This window comes from Gorilla gorilla, chromosome 6 (genome assembly GCF_029281585.2).
Source record: "Gorilla gorilla gorilla isolate KB3781 chromosome 6, NHGRI_mGorGor1-v2.1_pri, whole genome shotgun sequence".
NCBI lineage: Eukaryota > Metazoa > Chordata > Mammalia > Primates > Hominidae > Gorilla > Gorilla gorilla.
This window is the reverse complement of record NC_073230.2, coordinates 13358814-13378195: the sequence shown is the minus strand read 5'-3', so window position 1 is coordinate 13378195 and position 19382 is coordinate 13358814. Positions and strand designations below refer to the sequence as shown.

Here is a 19382-nt window from a genome sequence, read left to right as displayed (position 1 = left end):
TTGAAATAAGCGCTCATATTCAGTTCTTCGAATTGTATACCAGGAGCAAATAAGACGGAAGGTTCTAGCAAATGTCAGGCATCCTCTCCAATTTTCTTATTTTAGCCAATAATGACATACCAGTTGAAGAAATCCATTCGCCATTTACAACAATACTTTTGAGAACATTTTTGAATTACCTCCTGCATTTGGCGTACCACATTTATCATGAAGAATTCCAGTAAGTACTATTTCTGGACCCTCGTTGGGGGATGGGGCACAGCTAAGCTGTATTATTGTCATAATGCCTTCTTTTCTTCAGCAGTCATTTTTATTTTTTTGGAGATGGAGTCTTGCTCTGTTGCCCAGGCTGGAGTGCAGTGGCACAATCTTGGCTCACTGCAACCTCTGCCTCCCAGGTTCAAGCAATTCTGCCTCAGGCTCCTGGGTAGCTGAGATGACAGGCGTGTGCCACCATGCCTGGCTAATTTTTTTTTTTTTTTGTATTTTTAGTAGAGACGGGGTTTCACCATGTTGGCCAGGCTGGTTTCAAACTCCTGACCTCAGGTGATCCACCTGCCTCAGCCTCTCAAAGTTCTGGGATTACAGGCGTGAGCCGCCATGCCCAGCCTCAGCAGTCTTTTTTTAACATACTCTTGAAATGAAGGACTCAGAACACAACCTTTCCACAAATATTAACCACAAAGCCATGACATACTGGATCAAAACTTTGAAAGCCCTTCATATCTGAGTGAGTTCAATACTGCAAATATCTCTTGGGGTTTCTAGTACAGAAACAAATAGTCACAACCAAGTCGTCTTTCTTATGTCAGAATTTCTTGTCTTTCTTACAGCAAAAGTGGTTTTATATCTTTTTTTAAAAAAACTTTTATTTATATATTTATTTTTTTGAGATGGAATCTCGCTCTGTCACCCAGGCTGGAGTGCAGTGGCGCGATCTCGGCTCACTGCAACCTCCACCTCCCAGGTTCCAGTGATTCTCCTGCCTCAGCCTCCCAAGTAGCTGGGATTACCAGTGTCTGCCACCAAGCCCAGCTAATTTTTTGTATTTTTAGTAGAGATGGGGTTTCACCATGTTGGCCAGGCTGGTCTTAAACTCCTGACCTCGAGTGATCCGCCCACCTTGGCCTCCCAAAATGCTGGGATTATAGGTTTGAGCCACTGACTTTAGCCTTCCCTTTCTATACTCTATACATTAGAAGCAAATTGTTAAGTCTAGCCCGTGCTCAAGGAGAAGGGAATTAAGTTCCCTCTTTTGGAGGAGAAGTAACTATGGTATCTTTTGATCATTATCACAGAAAGAGAAGCCCATCCCTCTTCTTGTGTTTTACAAAACTGATGACCGAGAACATTCGTCCAAATGCCTGCCAGATAAAAGGTAAATACAAAACCAATAGGATTCTATTTACCGCCCCATTTTTTTTTCTCAAAATATAAATGTGGGCTGGGCGCAGTGGCTCACTCCTGCAATCCCAGCACTTTGGGAGGCCGAGGCAGGAGGATCACCTGAGGTCAAGGAGTTCAAGACCAGCCTGGCCAACATGGCAAAACCCCATCTCTACTAGAAATACAAAAAAATTAGCCAGGTATGGTGGTGCATGCCTGTAATCCTAGCTACTCGGGAGGCTGAGGCAGGAGAATCGCTTGAGCCTGGGGGGCGGAGGTTGCAGTGAGCCAAGATCGTGCCACTGCACTGTAGCCTGGGTGACATCAAGACTCTGTCTCGGAAAAAAACAAAAGCAATAGGATTATATTTACTGCTATTTTTTTCTCAAAACATAAATCTGTAATCATTTTTTGAACGTTGTATTTTTAGGCAATTTATTCCGTGAGCAACAGCGGACGCTCTACTCTATGAATTACATGAATAAGTGCTGGGAGATTTATCTCGCTTACTGCAGACCCAGCGCAGCGCCTCCCCACGAGCCTACGATGAAGATGAGACACTTCCTCTGGATGCTGAAAGTAACCACCTAAGTTCGATATTGGCTTTCTATTTACAGGCACTTTGATTTTAATTAAAGAAAGGCAGGATATTCCAGCTGTGATATGCAAATAATCAGGTGAAGATCTGGGCTGGATTTTCAGGACCATTAAATGTTTACTGAGTCTCTTGGCAGAACAGTGGTCTGTGGTCGTGGAAGGAAAAGAAACAGCCGTCACCCGCCCAATGTGCTAACAGATTAGGGCAAGACAATGGTCCATGGCCTATAACAATGGCCCATGGCATGCGTATATATATATATATTGCAATCTCGGCACTTTGAGAGGCCGAGGCGGGCGGATCACCTGATGTCAAGGAGTTCAAGACCAGCATGGACATATATATTTATATATGCCATGGGCCATTGTCTTAAAAAATATATATATATAAATAAATATATATATAATAAATATATATATTTTTTTAATTTTATTTTTTTGAGACGGAGTTTTGCTCTTGTCACTCAGGCTGGAGTGCAATGAAGTGATCTTGGCTCACTGCAACCTCCACCTCCTGGGTTCAAGCAATTCTCCTGCCTCAGCCTCCTAAGTAGCTGGGATTACAGGTGCCCGCCACCACACCTGGCTAATTTTTGTATTTTTAGTAGAGACGGGTTTTCACCATGTTGCCCAGGCTGGTCTTGACCTCCCGACCCCGGGTGATCCACCCGCCTCAGCCTCCCTAAGTGCCGGAATTACAGGCGTGAGACACTGTGCCTGACTGGCCTACAATATCTTTATTCATGCAGATCCAGCCATTTAAAAGAAGGTAGGGCCGAGTACAGCGGGGCACCCCTGTAATTCCAGCACTTTGGGAGGCCGAGGCAGGAGAATCACTTGAGCTTAGGAATTCAAGACCAGCCTGGGCAACATAGTGAGATCCCCCTCTCTACAAAAAATAAAAAAATCATAGCCGGGCGTGGTAGTGCACGCCTGTAGTCCCAGCTACTCGGGAGGCTGTAGTAAGCTGTGATCGTGCCACTGCATTCCAGCCTGGTTGACAGAGTGAGGCCCTGTCCCAAAAAAAATCCCCCAAAAAACAAAAAAGGAAAATGGAGGAACACCTTAGTCTTTGTGATGGACTGAAGTGTTGCCTGATCCTAGAATAGCAATAAAGTCAACTGAAATCTTTTGAAAAAGGAAGGACTTTGGAAGGTGGAGGGGGTGGATCACCTGAGGTCAGGAGTTTGAGACCAGCCTGGCCAATGCTGTGAAACCCCCTTTCAACTAAAAATACAAAAAAATTAGCCAGGCGTGGTGGCGGGAGCCTGTGATCCCAGCCACTTCGGAGGCTGAGGCAGGAGAATTGCTTGAACCTGGGAGGCCGAGGTTGCAATGAGCTGAAATTGTGCCACTGCAGTCCAGTCTAGGCAACAAGAGCAGAACTCTGTCTCAAAAAAAAAAACTAAGGAAGTGGGGAGGATGAATGTCATTTAAAACAATTACAGTTTATCGAAAAAGGAATTTTTAAAAGTTATTACTTGGGAAAATAGTGACAACATCTTATTTGTACAATGTTCTCATACTAACTATTGGTGGTTTTTGTTGCATGATACTTTTTTTTTTTAGACAAAGTCTCGCTCTTTTGCCAGGGTGGAGTGCAGTGGCGCGGTCTCGGCTCACTGCAACCTCCGCCTTCCGGGTTCAAGCAATTCTCCTGCCTCAGCCTCCCGAGTAGCTGGGACTAAAGGCGTGCATGACCATGCCAAGTTAATTTTTGTATTTTTTAGTAGAGACAGGGTTTCACTATGTTAGCAAGGATGATCTCAATCTCTTGACCTCGTGATCTGCCCGTCTCGGACTCCCAAAGTGCTGGGATTACAGGCATGAGCCACTCTGCCTGGCCTGTTCCATGGTACTTTTAATTTGTACTTGTGGGAATACAAATGATTAAACAGAATCAAATACTAATGATACAGTGTTTTTACAAATTTCATAATGTTGTATACATATGAAAAATGGATAATAACCTGGTGTCTAACTATAGGAAAATAGTTTTGTTTTTTTGAGCAAGGGTCTCACTCTGTCACCCAGGCTGGAGTACAGTGGTGCAATCTTGGCTTCCTGCAGCCTCAACCTCCTGGGTTCAAGCAATCCTCCCACCTCAGCCTCCTGAATAGCTGGGACTATATGTGTGTGCCAACATACCCAGCTAATTTTTCTATTTTTTGTAGAGACGGGTTATTGCCATGTTGCCCAGGCTGATCTTGAACTCCTGGGCTCAAGCAGTCCTCGTGCCTTGGCCTCCTGAAGTGCTGGGATTACAGGCGTGAGCCACTGTACCTGGCCCTTTTCATTGTTTCATTTGTTTCAAGCGTGTTTGCAATTGCCCATTGAATACTACTACTACTACTACTAATAATAATAATTATTATTATTATTATTTTGACAGTCTTGCTCTGTCACCCAGGCTGGAGTGCAGCGACATGATCTTGGCTCACTGCAACCTCCGCGTCTCGGGTTCAAGTGATTCTTCTGCCTCAGCCTCCCGAGTAGCTGGGATTACAGGTGCATGTCACCACGCTCGGCTAGTAGAGGCGGTTTCACCATGTTGCCCAGGCTGGTCTCAAACTCCTGAGCTCAGGTGATCCAACCGTCTCGGCCTCCCACAGTGCTAGGATCAGAGGCATGAGCCACCACACCCAGCCTCATTGAAGCATTTTTGTGATGACTGTCTCACAGTCTCTGTCAGTCAACTGTAACATCTTTGTCATCTTGTAGATGGCATCTGTGGATTCTCTTTTTTTCATTCACTTTGAGATCTTCCTGGTTCTTGGTATGAGTTTGTTTTTGTTTTTGTTTTTGTTTTTTTTTTTGAGACGGAGTCTTGCTCTATCTCCCAGACTGGACTGCAGTGGCATGATCTCAGCTCACTGCAACCTCTGCCTCCTGGTTCAAGCGATTCTCCTGCCTCAGCCTCCCAAGTAGCTGGGATTATAGGTGCGTGCCACCACGCCAGGCTACTTTTTGTATTTTTAGTAGAGACGGGGTTTCTCCATGTTGGCCAGGGTTTCACCATGTTGCCCAGGCTAGTCGGTATGAGTGATTTTAAAAAAAAACATTGAAACCTGAACATTTGAGTACAGTAAGTCCTCACTTAACATTATTATTATTATTATTTTGAGACGGAGTCTTGCTCTGTCACCCAGGCTGGAGTGCGGTGGCGCGATCTCAGCTCACTGCAACCTCTGCCTCCTAGGCTCAAGTGATTCCCTTGCCTCAGCCTCCCGAGTAGCTGGGACTACAGGCACACGCTACCATGCCCAGCTAATTTTTTTGTATTTTTAGTAGAGATGGGGTTTCTCCATGTTGGCCAGGATGGTCTGGATCTCTTGACCTCGTGAGCCGCCTGCCTCGGCCTCCCAAAGTGCTGGGATTACAGGTGTGAGCCACCGCCCCCGGCCCCACATAACGTTATTGATAGGTTCTTGGAAACTGTGACTGCAACCAGGGCTGTGTGGTCAGGAGCTTAACTCTTCTTCATGTCAATTATTCTGCGGTCAAATCGGTTTTGTTGTGCAGCACGTTGTTTCCCGACGTGCTTTTCGGCCTACAGCATCGTGTTAATGTTTCACACCTGGACCGTGTTCTGTTCTCCCACGTTCTATGTCCTGTTCTGATGCCAAAAAATACTCTGCTGTTATTTTGGAGGTACTAGAGAAGGGATAGAGAGGTAAATATGTGTGTGTGTGTGTGTGTGTGTGTGTGTGTGTGTGTGTGTGTGTGTGTGTGTGTGTCAGGTTCTTGCTTTGTTACCCAGGCTGGAGTGCAGTGTTATGATCACAGCTCACAGTAGCCTCAAACTCCTGGACTTAAGTGATCCTCCCACCTCAGCCTCCTGAGTAGCTGGGACTGCAGGCATGCACCACCATGCTCGGCCTACATTTTTAGTTTTATGTAAAGACAGGGTCTTGCTATGTTGCCCAGGCTGATCCCCAACACCTGGGCTCCAGTGATCCTCCCACCTCGGCCTCACAAGGTTCTGGGATTACAGGTGTGAGCCACCATGTCTGGCCGCAAATGCCCATGTTAATCCAGAATGCTTTTCAAAATTATCAGTCTTTAAGATATTAATTTATGGCTGGGCGCAATGTCTCACGACTGTAATCCCAGCACTTTGGGAGGCCGAGGCAGGCAGCCCACTTGAGGTCAGGAGTTTGAGACCAGCCTGGCCAACATATAGTGAAACCCCATCTCTACTAAAAATACAAAAATTAGCTGGACGTGGTGGTGTGTTCCTGTGGTCCCAGCTACTTGGGAGGCTGAGGCAGGAGAATCACTTGAACCCAGGAGGTGGAGGTTGCAGTGAGCTGAGATTGCGCCACTGCCTAGCAGCCTGGGCGACAGAGCGAGACTCCGTCTCCCAAAAAGAGAAAAAAGATTTTAATTTCTGGTACACTTTCTTAGTTATTGTATTGATATAAATTGACATTAAAACATATAGCTGTTTACAATTATAGGCAGTTATAGTTTTTCTTTTTTACAGGACTTTAAAATGATAAATGAAGAATTAACAGCAGCTACATTTATGGAGGTCATAGCAGAGGATAATCCTTTCATATATGATGGAATTGACAGCAACTTTGAACCTGAGGTTTGTAAAGAGCCATCACAAATGGTACAGATCCAATTCAGGCTGTTGGTTTTGCCATGGATACCAAGGACAAAGATCCAAGATTTTTTTTTTCTTTTTTTCATTAGCCTTTTCACTGATGCTTTTTTTTTTTTTTTTTTTTTTGGAGACGGAGTCTCAGTCTGTTGCCCAGGCTGGAGTGCAGTGGCACAATCTCTGCTCACTGCAAGCTCCGCCTCCCGGGTTCATGCCATTCTCCTGCCTCAGCCTCCCGAGTAGCTGGGACTACAGGCGCCTGCCACCACGCCCGGCTATTTTTTTTTTTTTTTGTATTTTTTTTAGTAGAGACGGAGTTTCACCGTGTTAGCCAGGATGGTCTTGATCTCCTGACCTCATGATCCACCTGCCTCGGCCTCCCAAAGTGCTGGGATTACAGGCATGAGCCACCACGCCCAGCCTTCAGCTAATTTTTTAAAAACATTTTTTTGTACAGAACGGGTCTCACTGTGTTGCCCAGGCTGGTCTCAAACTCCTGGGCTCAAATGATCCTCCTGCCTCAGCCTCCTAAAGTGCTGAGATTGCAGATGTGAGCCACTGTGACCAGCCTAAGAACCAAGATTTGATTGAAAGCAGTCTGAACACAAGTACCTAATATACGTGTGTGTGTGTCTTTGTGCACATGTCTGCATGTCTGTGTGTGTGTGTGTGTGTGTGTGTGCAAACATGCATATTCAGATGTCAGGAAATAATGAACACCAGTCAATCAATGCTCTGTCTCCAGGTGTGTCAGAATGATGGAAACTCTCTGTGTTTTATTTTATTTCAGCTGGTTTTCCTGGAATTCTTTGAAGCTCTCTTAAGCTTTGCATTCATCTGTGTTACTGACCAAATGACTAAATCCTGTACAAATGTTCCAGCTGATGATATGTCTGGAAATAAACATGAAACTATTTATACAATACTAAATCAGGTAACACATAATATCTTAGAATTAGGTAATCTTAGAATTACAGAGCAAGGGGGGCTGGGCACGGTGGCTCACGCCTGTAATCCCAGCACTTTGGGAAGCCGAGGCGGGCGGATCACGAGGTCAGAAGATCGAGACCATCCTGGCTAATGTGGTGAAACCCCGTCTCTATTAAAACTACAAAAAAATTAGCCGGGCGTGGTGGCAGGCACCTGTAGTCCCAGCTACTGGGGAGGCTGAGGCAGGAGAATGGCGTGAACCCAGGAGGTGGAGGTTGCAGTGAGCTGAGATTGTGCCAATGCACTCCATCCTGGGCGTCAGAGCAAGACTTCTCAAAACAAAACAAAAAAACCAACCAAACAAAAAGAATTACAAAGCAAAGAATGGCTTTATTCTGGAATGGTTAAACCATCATCAAAACTATCTTGGCTTTACTAACCCTTCCAGAAAGTAATTTAAGAAGTCTTTCCTTTTTCCTTTTAAAATTTTATTTTATGTGTTTTGAGACAGGGATTCACTCTGTCGTCTAGGCTTGAGTGCAGTGGTGCAATCATGGCTCACTGTAGCCTTGACCTCCTGAGCTCACACGCTCCTCCCACCTTAGCCTCCTGAGTAGCTAGGACTACAGGCTTGTGCCACCACACCCAGCTAATTTTTTTTTTTTTTTTGAGACAGAGCTTCATTCTGTTGCCCAGGCTGGAGTGCGGTGGCACGATCTCGGCTCACTGCAATCTCCACCTCCTGGATTCAAGTGATTCATGCCTCAGCCTCCTGAGTAGCTGGGATTACAGGCGTGTGCCACCATACCTGGCTAATTTTTTATATTTTTAGTAGAGACGGGGTTTCGCCATGTTGACCAGGCTGGTCTCGAACTCCTGAGCTCAGTTGATCCGCCTGCCTCGGCCTCCCAAAGTGCTGGGATTACAGGCCTGAGCCACTGTGCCTGGCCTTTTTGTATTTTTTTGCAGAGATGGGGTTTTGCCATGTTGTCCAGGCTGGTCTCAAACTCCTGAGCTCAAGTGATCCTCCTGCCTCGGCCTCCCAAAGTGCTGGGATTACAGGTGTGAGCCACCATGCCCGGCCAAGATGTCTTTTTCACATTTTGGAAGTGTATATAGATTTTTTTAAGTTAGGGAAAATGTGTTTCCTGGCCATGATCCAGGAAGTGGACTCCTAGCCACAGCAGAGAGCTGCTGACGAAGGTGAGAGTGCATACCGACATGCTGGGTGGGCCGCTAGACCGCACTTTAGAAAATCAGAGGTGTTTTACTAGGAGATGTTTCGTTATACGGATCCAGTGTTTCTAAGAGTGGAAAGCCTTCTCAAGAGCAGATGTGTCGAATAGTTCCCGAGTGTGCGTGGGATGCTAACCAGGTCCCCAGGGCTTGCTCACAAGGATGGACACCCAGGCCAGGCATGGTGGCTCACGCCTGTAATCTCAGCACTTTGGGAGGCCAAGGTGGGCGGATCACTTGAGGTCAGGAATTCGAGACCAGCCTGGCCCACCATGGTGAAACCCCGTCTCTACTAAAAAGACACTGGAAACTGAACGTTCATGTCATGCTGCAAGGGAATCACTGCTTCCTTTTGACCAACAATTTGGGAGTGTGATTTAGAGATCAGAGAGAGGCTCAGCTTCAAACTTATCAAAGCCGATCCTTCTTGCTCAGCTCACGGTGGTTTCACACGCTCTAGTAATTTGGGGAGGCAAAGGTAGAATTCTGTTCCACAGAGGTAAGTGTGCTATGAAGAGGGACAGCAAGCTCCAGAGATGTGCAGAAGGCTCCCCTTGAGCCGTCAGCTGAGTGTGCACGCATGTGAGGGAACAGCTGGAACCTAAGGGAAGAGCCGCCAGGAAGAAGGGGAGGGACCTCAAGGACTCACGCAGGGCTGGGAGTAGTTTGCATTTCCAGTCGCCAGTGTAGAGAAGCCTTCGCATCCATGAGGGGCATCAGGCTGGGTACTTAAAAGTTCACTGTGTGTGTGTGTGTGTGTGTGTGTGTGTGTGTGTGTGTGTGTGTGTGTGTGTGTGTGTGTGTGTGTTTTACAAAATCTTGCTCTGTTGCCCAGGCTCGAGTGCAGTGGCACAATCTTGGCTCACTGCAGCCTCTGCCTCCCAGGTTCAGGGTGATTCTCCTGCCTTGGCCTCCCGAGCAGCTGGGATTACAGGTGCGCACCGCCACACCTGGCCAATTTTTGTATTTTTAGTAAAGACAGGGTTTCACCGTGTTGGCCAGCCTGGTCTTGCACTCCCGGCCTCAAGTGATCCGTCTGCCTCATTCTCTGAAACTTCTGGGATTACAGGCATGAGCAAATGCGCCTGCCCTGTTATTTATTTTTTTTAGAGATAGGGTCTTGCTCTCTTGCCCAGGCTGGTCTCAAACCCCTGGGCTCAGGTGATCCACCCACCTTGGCCTCCCAAAGTGCTGAGATTACAGGCGGGAGCCACTGTGCCTGATTCGGTTCACTGTCTTGACTGAGGCGATGGTTTCACAGGTACAGATGTGTGAAAACACATCAAAGGGTACAGTTTATGTGTAGTTCATTGTAAATCAGTTACAGCCCATTAAAATATTGCGTGTGTGCGTGTATGTATGCCTGTATGGATCTCTATGGAAACCAGAAGCCCTCTGACGCGTGTGTTTGTTCTTGCTTAGGACGCCCAGAACAAGAGTCCCAGCTTGGTCATGAGCCACGAATCGGATGCTGCTCACTCTGACAGTGCCAGGTCATCTTCCAGCAAGTTAGAACTCTCGCCTGATATTAACAAAATAAGGAAATCAGAGGTTTGTGTTGGCAACTAACCGTGTAGAGACACCTGCTACCGAGTGCCTGCTCTGCGAAGAGCTCTTTTCCATGCGTTGGGGACCTAGCAGTGAACAGAAACCCACGCCCTCATGGACTTTACTTCCCAGTGAGGAGGGGACACGGCAGCAAGTGAACAGCAGTAATAGCGTTTATGGGTGTTTACCAGGCGCCGAGCTGTCCCCAGGGACCAGCTCAGCATCCCCATGACCTTCAGGTACTGTGATTCTCTCTAGGAGGGAACCCAGGCCCAGAAAGGTTAAATAGCTTGGCCACAGCTGCATAACCAGTAAGGCATGGAGCTGGGGGTTTGTGCCCAGGCACTTTAACTCCAGAATTAGCACCGGTTACCACAAGCTATGCTTCTTCCCACTTACGAGGTCTAAGTGACAGGAAGGGCATGTGGCCGGGGGTGGGGTCCTAGCGTTTATTCTGGGTGAGTGGGATGGGATGGGACACCGTCTGAGCAGAGGTGTCAGGAGGCTCTGTGGCTTCACTGTTGACAAACCAGTGAGGAAGCTCTTGGAACCATCCCGCTGGGAGGTGATGGTGACTGGGACTAAGGTGGGCTGAGGTCTGAGGTGTTTTGAAGGGTGCAGGGGTTGACAGGGAAAGAGAAGGCAAAGATGATTCCAAGATTTTTTGGCTGAGCATTGGCAGAATGGAGTTGCCATTTATGATGATGTGGAAGACGGAGGCAGGGGGCTGAGTTTTGGGAGCAAAATTAAGTGGTTGATTTTGGACAAGTTAAGCTTAAGGTGCCTGAACTGATGGCCAAGTAGCATGGCTGGAGGCAAGACTGGAGTTCAAGGGCAAACTCCAGCTGGAGGTAGAAATATGGGGGTTAGGGCATACACGTGGTGATTAAAGCCGTTAGGTCAGGTGCGGTGGCTCACGCCTGTCATCCCAGCACCTTGGGAGATCGAGGTGGGTGGGTCACTTGAGGTCAGGAGTTCGAGACCGGCCTGGCCAACATGGTGAAACCCCATCTCTGCTAAAAAATATAAAAATTAGCCAGGCCTGGTGGCAGGTGCTTGTAATCCCAGCTATTCAGGAGGCTGAGGCAGGAGAATTGCTTGAACCCGGGAGGCAGAGGTGGCAGTGAGCCGGGATCCAAGATCACACCACTGCACTCCAGCCTGGGCAACAGAGTGAGATTCCGTCTCAAAAAATGTAATAATAATTAAAGCCATTAATATATGAGTCTGAGTATGGTTAAATTTTTTTTTTTTTTTTTTTTTTTTGAGACAGAGTCTCGCTCTGTCGCTCAGGCTGGAGTGCAGTGGTGCGATCTTGGATCTCGGCTCATTGCAAGCTCTGCCTCCCGGGTTCACGCCATTCTCCTGCCTCAGCCTCCTGAGTAGCTAGGACTACAGGCACCCACCACCACGGCCGGCTAATTTTTTGTGTTGTTAGTAGAGATGGGGTTTCACCCATGTTAGCCAGGATGGTCTCGATCTCCTGACTTTGTGATCCACCTGTCTCGGCCTCCCAAAGTGCTGGGATTACAGGCATGAGCCATCACGCCTAGCCGGTATCGTTAATTTTATACAATAAATACTGTACCAACAGACCCAGGTGACATTTTCAAGTTTTTGGTGTTTTTTTTGAGAGGCTTTCAGTAAATGCCATAATTCTGTTATTCATTTCATTAATAATATAAATATTAATATTTTATTTAGGTTAAAATAGTCAAATTGGCTGGGTGTGGTGGCTCACACCTGTAATCCCAGCACTTTGGGAGGCCGAGGCAGGCAGGTCACCTGAGGTCAGGAGTTCAAGACCAGCCTGGCCAATATGGTGAAACCCCGTCTCTACTAAAAATACAAAAATTAGCCTGGTGTAGTGGCGCATGCCTGTAGTCCAGCTACCCAGGGAAGCTGAGGCAGGAGAATTGCTGGAACCCGAGAGGCGGAGGCTGCAGTGAGCTGAGATCGTGCCACTGCACTCCAGCCTGGGCAACAGAGCGAGACTCTGTCTCAAAAAAAAAAAAAAAGTCAAATTAAAGTCAAATTAGCTCAAGGAGAACAGCCTCATTAATAATTTTCTAATTAATTAAAGTATAAAAAAAGCAGTTTTAACCCCATAATGATGTAAACGTAATATTTTGCTTTATGATTTTTTTAAATGCAAAAGCCCAAGATCAAGAAGTCTGTAAGTGATGAAAGAGTCTCCAAAATGAATTTTAAATCGACTGGAAAAGGGATCACCTTTTTCTCATCCGAGAGCGGTGAGTATTTTAATTGTAGAACCTTAATATTTACAAACTGTTGCTTATGAATTATATAATGTCTATACTGTTTTACAACCATCTTCGTTTAATTTTTAGTTTCTTACAGGCAGAGTCTCGCTATGTTGTCCAGGCTGGTCTTGAACTCCTGGGCTCAAGCGATCCTCCCACCTCAGCCTCCCGAGTAACTGGGATTACAAGTAGGCGTCACCACACCCAGCACAACCATCTTTTTAAATAATCAGGCTGGTACAGCTGCTTCTGTTTCTCCTCCCTGGTTTGGAGTTCAAGTTCAAGGCGTGACCTTGCTGTGCTGACTCAGTCTGTTAGGGCAGATGCCAGTATGGGACAGCTGGGCCTCCCCTGGGCCCTGCACGCCCATCTCAGAGTCTGATGCTGTTGACTATATTGTTTTCTTACAGGCAACTTTTCTCTCTCAGGGGTCTCATTCTCTCGGATTTTTAAAGGTGCTCAAATTAAAAACAACATACAACCCTTATTCACTTCCTCATCCTCCTGTTTTATTATGTTTTCCTTTATCCTGGGAAGATCGCTCTTGAGGCCTCTCTGTCTGTTGACTGCACTTCCTCCCTCTGGTCTGATTCCTCAGCCGTGTCTGTGTGAACTTCCAACCTCACGCCTCTCCTTTTCTCAGGGTCATCCAATGATGATCAATGTCATGGGAATTTTCTGCTGTTACTCTGCTGGCCTTGCCAGTTGCACGTGGCCTTGTTTTCATGATTAAACAAGCCCTGGTGTTGCCCCTTTTCCTTTTCTTTTTTTGAGACAGGGTTTTACTTTCTTGCCCAGGCTGGAGTGCAGTGGTGCCATCATAGCTCACTGCAACCTCTGCCTCCTGGGTTCAAGTGATTCTCCTGCCTCAGCCTCCCTAGTAGCTGGGATTACAGGCACCCATCACCGTGCCTTGTATTTTTAGTAGACGGGGTTTCATGATGTTGGCCAGGGTGGTCTCAAACTCCTGACCTCAGGTGATCTGCCTGCCTCGGCCTCCTAAAGTACTGAGATTATAGGTGTGAGCCCACCCGCCCCTGGGTTTTTTTTTTTTTTTTTTTAAAGAGGTGGGTTCTTGCTCTGTTGCCCAGGCTGGTCGTGAACTCCTGGATCCAAGAACTCCTGGATCTGAACGCCTTGACTCCCAAAGTGCTGAGGTTACAGGTATGAGCCCAACCGTGCCTGGTCTTTTTTTGTTTGTTTGTTAAAGAGATGGGGTCTTGCTATGTTGCGCAGGCTGGTCTTGAACTCCTGGGCCCAAGTGATCTTCCCGCCTTGGCGTCCCAAAGCACTGGGATTACAGGTGTGAGCCACCGCGCCTGGCCCTCCCCCTTTTCTGACGGCGTCTCTCTATGGCCGGCCACCCGCTCAATGGTGGACTTTTAAAGGCTCCATCCCGGGCCCTTGTCCTCTCAAAGGCCTCCCCTGTGTATCCCCCTCTACAGTGCCTGTCGTTTCCCGTTACTCCTCCTCCAATGGATCATTCCCATCGGCACACATGTGCTGCATATGCCCAGTTAGGAAAATCTCTTCTCTTGGCCGGGCATGGTGGCTCACACTTGTAATCCCAGAACTTTGGGAGGCCGAGGCAGGCAGATCACAAGGTCAGGAGTTCGAGACCAGCGCGACCAATATAGTGAAACCCCATCTCTACTAAAAATACAAAAATTAGCCAGGTGTGGTGGCACACGCCTGTAGTCCCAGCTACTTGGGAGGCTGAGGTGGGAGAACCGCTTGAACCCAGGAGGCAGAGGTTGCAGTGAGCTGAGACCATGCCATTGCATTCCAGCCTGGGTGACAGTGAGACTCCATATCAAAAAAAAAAAAAAAAAAAGGAAAATCTCTTCTCCCACTTTCCCCTCTAGATCCCACTTTCTTTCCCTGCTCCTTTGCTGCTAGGCATCTTGGGGGGCTGTGTACATGCTCACCTTTGCTGCTAGGCATCTTGGGGGGCTGTGTACATGCTCACCTTTGCTGCTAGGCATCTTGGGGGGCTGTGTACATGCTCACCTTTGCTGCTAGGCATCTTGGGGGGCTGTGTACATGCTCACCTTTGCTGCTAGGCATCTTGGGGGGCTGTGTACATGCTCACCTTTGCTGCTAGGCATCTTGGGGGGCTGTGTACATGCTCACCTTTGCTGCTAGGCATCTTGGGGGGCTGTGTACATGCTCACCTCCTCCAGGACCTCTCCTGTGTGTCCCTTAGCTTTTGCTCCACGTGGCACTGCCCTCCCCAGGCCACTGAAGGTCCCTTTTCATCAGCAGTGACTCCGTGTTGCCACCGCCAGGAATCCTGCCATCACTTGAACTGATCTCTCCATAGTCAGGAAAAGCGTCAGCTTCTTGAAATACTCTTCACAGAGATTCAGCCTCTGTGACCCCTCGTCATCCTAGGTTTCTTCTCCTTCTGGTGCAAATCTGTGGGTTGTGTCATTTTCTCCCACAGAGCTCAGCATCCCAGCAGAGACAGGGCATTCCTGCGGTGCCGTAATCAAGACGCACAGTTCCTGTAACGGAAATAGAACTGAAAATGGAACCCCAGCTAATGTGTTTTCCTGCTGATCTGATTAGCAGGGAATTGATCTCTAGTCCCAGCTCCAACTGGATTTTGTCCTGGATTTCTCTGGTTGTTCCTTTAAGTCCCGTGTGCCAGTCACCAGTCCTGTGGCTCCTGCCCTGTCTCTTGTCAAGGACCCCCTTGACCCACGTGGCATCTCTTCCAGTACCATTTCTTCTGATTATTGCATGTGGCAGCCGTGACTTACTGTCCTCCAGCTTGTGGGTGTCTAGTTGAGAGTTCATGAATGAACACAAGACAATGTTGCAGCCAGGTGCAGTGGCTCACGGCCGTAACCCCAGAACTGTGGGAGGCCAAGGCAGGAGGATCACTTGTACCCAGGAGTCTGAGACCAGCCTCGGCAACATAGCGAGCCCGTCTCTACAAAAAAAAAATCAAAATTCACCGGGTATGGTGGCACACTCCTGTAGTCCCAGCAACTTGGGAGGCTGAGGCAGGATGACTGCAGGATGACTGCTTAAGCCCAGGAGCTCGAGACTTCAGTGAGCTGTGATTGCACCACTGCACTCCAGCCTGGGTGCCAGAGCGAGACCCTGTCTCCAACCAACAAAAAGGAATCTTCCTTCACATTCAGTCTTGTTCCGACCTTAGAGTCCTGGATTGCGTATAATTTGATTCTCTGAATTTTAAAATCTTCCAAGTGAATAGATAACCAGAATTGCTTAAAAAGGTGGAAAAAATTACGGTAGTTTAAGATTTAGAGATTCTTTAGCCTAGACAAGAAAGATAGAGAGGGATAACTATAACTACTAGGAAATTACTTTTGTGAGAGTAACCAGTTGTCTAGTTCTCTAGGAGAGAGGATTCACTTGGGTACACAGCTATCCTTGTCTCTAAAGGGGTTTCAAACTCTGAATAAAGAAAACCTTTCGAATATTTTGTCCCCAAGACCTAGGCCGGGTGCAGAGGCTCATGCCTGTAATCCCAGCACTTTGGGAGGCCGAGATGGGAGGATTACTAGAGCTCAGGAGTTTGAGACCATGGGCAACATAGCGAAACCTTGTCTCTGTAATGATTAGCTGGGTGTGGTGGCACCCACCTGTGGTCCCAGATACTTGGGAGGCTGAGGTGGGAGGATCATTTGAGCCCAGGAGTTGGAGGCTGCAGTGAGCCATGGTGGTGCCACTGCACTCCAGCCTGGATGACAGAGCAAGATCTTGTCTCACAGTAATACTTAAAACAATTAGCCTTGTGTGCTGGTGCATGCCTGTATTCTCAGCTATTAGGGAGGCTGAGATGGGAGGATCACTTGAGCCCAGGAGTTCCTCCAGGCTTCAGTGAGCCATGGTCATGCCACTGCACTCCAGCCTGGGCCATAGAGTGAGAGCTTGTCTTTAAAAAAAAAGAAAAAAGCAAGAGAAACGAGTTTTTTAATTCTTGAAACATGGAAAATTAAAATATCAGAAAACCCAAATTCTTAAGATAGAAAAAAAAAGAGGTGGCTGGGCGCAGTGGCTCATGCCTGTAATCCCAGCACTTTGGGAGGCCGAGGTGGGTGGATCACGTGAGGTTAAGTGTTCGAGACCAGCCTGGCCAACATGGTGAAACCCCATCTCTACTAAAAATACAAAAATTAGCCGAGCGTGATGGCGCACGCCTGTAGCTACTCGGGAGGCTGAGGCATGAGAATCGCTTGAACCCAGGAGGTGGAGGTTGCAGTGAGCAGAGATCACGCCACTGCACTCCAGCCTGGGTGACAGAGTGAGACTCTGTCTCCAAAAAAAAAAAAAACAAAAAACAAAAAACGAGGTAGCAGGAAACTCAAAGGGAAGGCTGACAATCCCAGCCAGGGTCTGTTGAGCCCCTGCCTTGTTCCAGGTGGTCATGGAAGCAGCGTCCTTACTCCTCTCCCCTCTCCTGGCAGAGGAGAAGGGGGCCCACCCCAGGGAGGCTAGAACGAGAAAAAGCACGCAGACCCCCAATTGACAGCAGGATTGTATTCATGTTCAGCTTCATGAAACTCTATTCCAGAGAAATATGAGAGACCCAAGGATGATCGAAAGGAAGAGTTCAACACGTGGGTCAATAATATGTACGTCTTCTTTGTGAACACGCTCTTTCATGCGTATGAACGTGAAGAAGCTATCAAGGAGAAAATAAGGGCAGACAGGTTACGTAGCACAGCACAGGCCCAGCAGCGGAAGATGGAAGATGACGAACTGGAAGCAAGGTAACTTATGAGGTCCCTCCTCTCCTTCCCCGGCTGCTCTCTCTCTTCCTGTCTTCCGTAGCTGCCAGAACGCATCAGGAGCAAGTGCTTTCTGGACAAGCCGTAATTTCCTATGGGCGTCGTTGACATAAAAAGGAATGAATATTTGGTCTCTGTTCCTGGCAGAGCACCTGAAGCCTTTGTAACTTCCTGACTAATGGGATAATGGGAGCATCTTTTGTTCTAATATTTGGTCTTAGTTTCTAGTTTTATTTTTTTTTTTAAGACAGGGTCTCACTGTCACCCAGGCTAGAGTGGAGTGGTATGATCTCAGCTCACTGCAACCTCCGCCTCCCGGGTTCAAGCGATTCTCTTGCCTCAGCCTCCCGAGTAGCTGGGATTACAAGCATGCACCACCACGCCTGGCTAATTTTTGTATTTTTAGTAGAGACGAGGTTTCACCAGGTTGTCCAGGCTGGTCTCGAACTCCTGACCTCAAGTGATCTGCCAGCCTTGGCCTCCCAAAGTGCTGGGGTCACAGGGGTGAGTCACTGCATGCAGCTATTTTCTAGTTCTTGACCCAAGAGTTCAAAACCTGTGGACTCTTTGGGGTAATGACTATGTTGAGATGACTGGTAGCCAGGGGAGGGGCCCTCGATAGCTTCTCGCTGGAGCTGGTTGCCAGGAAACCAACCACGAGGTTAGAGGGTTGGGACTTTCAGCTCCAGCCCAACCTCCCAGGAAGGGAGAGGGGCTGGAGATTGAGTTCAATAACTAATAGCCAGTGACTTAATCAGGTCTACATATTGGACCCTCCGTAAAATCCCCAAATGGGCTGGGCATCATGGCACATGCCGGTAACCCCAGCACTTTGGGGGGCCGAGGCAGGAGAATCACTTGAGTTTGAGACCAGCCTACGTAATACAGCAAGACCTCATCTCTACAAAAAATACAAAAATTAGCCAGATGTGGTGGCAGGCGCCTGTAGTCCCAGCTACTTTGGAGACTGAGGCAGGAGGATTGCTTGAGCCTGGGAGGTTGAGGCTGCAGTGATCTGTTTGTGCCACTGCACTCCAGCCTGGGCAACACAGTAAGACCCTATCTCAAAAAAAAAAAAAATACACACACACACACACACATATATATATATATACACACACACGTAAGTTTGGGAGGCCGAGGTGGGTGGATCACCTGAAGTCAGGAGTTTGAGACCAGCCTGGCCAAACTGGTGAAACCCATCTCTACTAAAAATACAAAATATTAGCCGGGTGTGGTAGCAGAAGCCTATAATCCCAGCTACTCAGGAGGCTGAGGCAGGAGAATCGCTTGAACTTGGGAGGAGGAAGAAGTTACAGTGAGCCGAGATTGCACATTGTACTCCAGCCTGGGCAACAAGAGCGAAACTCTGTCTCGAGAAAAAATTTTCTTTTCATAGATAGATGAAAAGTTTATTTTGGACTGTGTCGACATGGCATCAGTTATTTCAGGCAAAGTGTAGCAACTTACAGTTTTGTTTACACATGCTGTTGAAAGGCAGGTATGAAGGGCTGTATACTATAAATAGCATAAAGCTGGTTTTGCAGTTTGGAGGGGGATAAAAAAAAGCTACCGCCTTCTCACGTTTGCTTTTAGGCTGAATATCTTTATCTTGAGAGAGGAAGAGGCCGAGAGACATGAGGTGGACATCACGGTGATCAAGGAGCCGGCAGATGTGTCATCCTCTCACCTCATACTGGACCCTCCCAAGGAGGATGTGACCGTGTCCCCATCCAGCAAGACCAGCACCAGCAAGAAGAAAAAGGAGAGAGACACGAGGACACACACACAGGCTTAGGACGGCACGTGCTGTAAGATTTCCTGAGCATTACAGTTCTTAGCACTGAACTCGTCGCAGTGTTTTAACATACCCCCTGGCCCACTGCATCTCAGGTATCCTACATGGCTGGATTACGGGAGTTCGAGACCAGCCTGGGCAACATAGTGAGACCCCCATCTCTGCAAAATGAAAACATCAGCCGACCGTGGTGGTGTGTACATGTGGTTCTAGCTTCTTGGGAGGCTGAGGTGGGAGGATTGCTTGAG

General features: G+C 47.7%; 1 protein-coding gene across 14 annotated transcripts in view; it reads left to right on the top strand.

Annotated features, from left to right (window-relative positions):
• The window catches only part of LOC101143487 (radial spoke head 10 homolog B), a 62236-nt gene that overhangs the window by 25550 nt on the left and 17304 nt on the right, over nt 1–19382 (top strand). For 10 of the 14 annotated variants that reach the window (XM_031012830.3, XM_031012828.3, XM_031012838.3 and 7 more), the window contains 9 exons: nt 106–220; nt 1299–1378; nt 1817–1965; nt 6470–6577; nt 7383–7526; nt 10181–10309; nt 12465–12558; nt 17120–17318; nt 18933–19324. In XM_031012830.3, the coding sequence (XP_030868690.2) occupies nt 106–220; nt 1299–1378; nt 1817–1965; nt 6470–6577; nt 7383–7526; nt 10181–10309; nt 12465–12558; nt 17120–17318; nt 18933–19134 (1220 nt within the window). In that variant the 3' untranslated portion in view covers nt 19135–19324. Of the gene's footprint in view, nt 1–105; nt 221–1298; nt 1379–1816; nt 1966–6469; nt 6578–7382; nt 7527–10180; nt 10310–12464; nt 12559–17119; nt 17319–18932; nt 19325–19382 lie in introns of those variants that run through there. The other 4 variants (XM_055346513.2, XM_055346514.2, XM_055346512.2 and 1 more) reach the window with 2 other exon arrangements.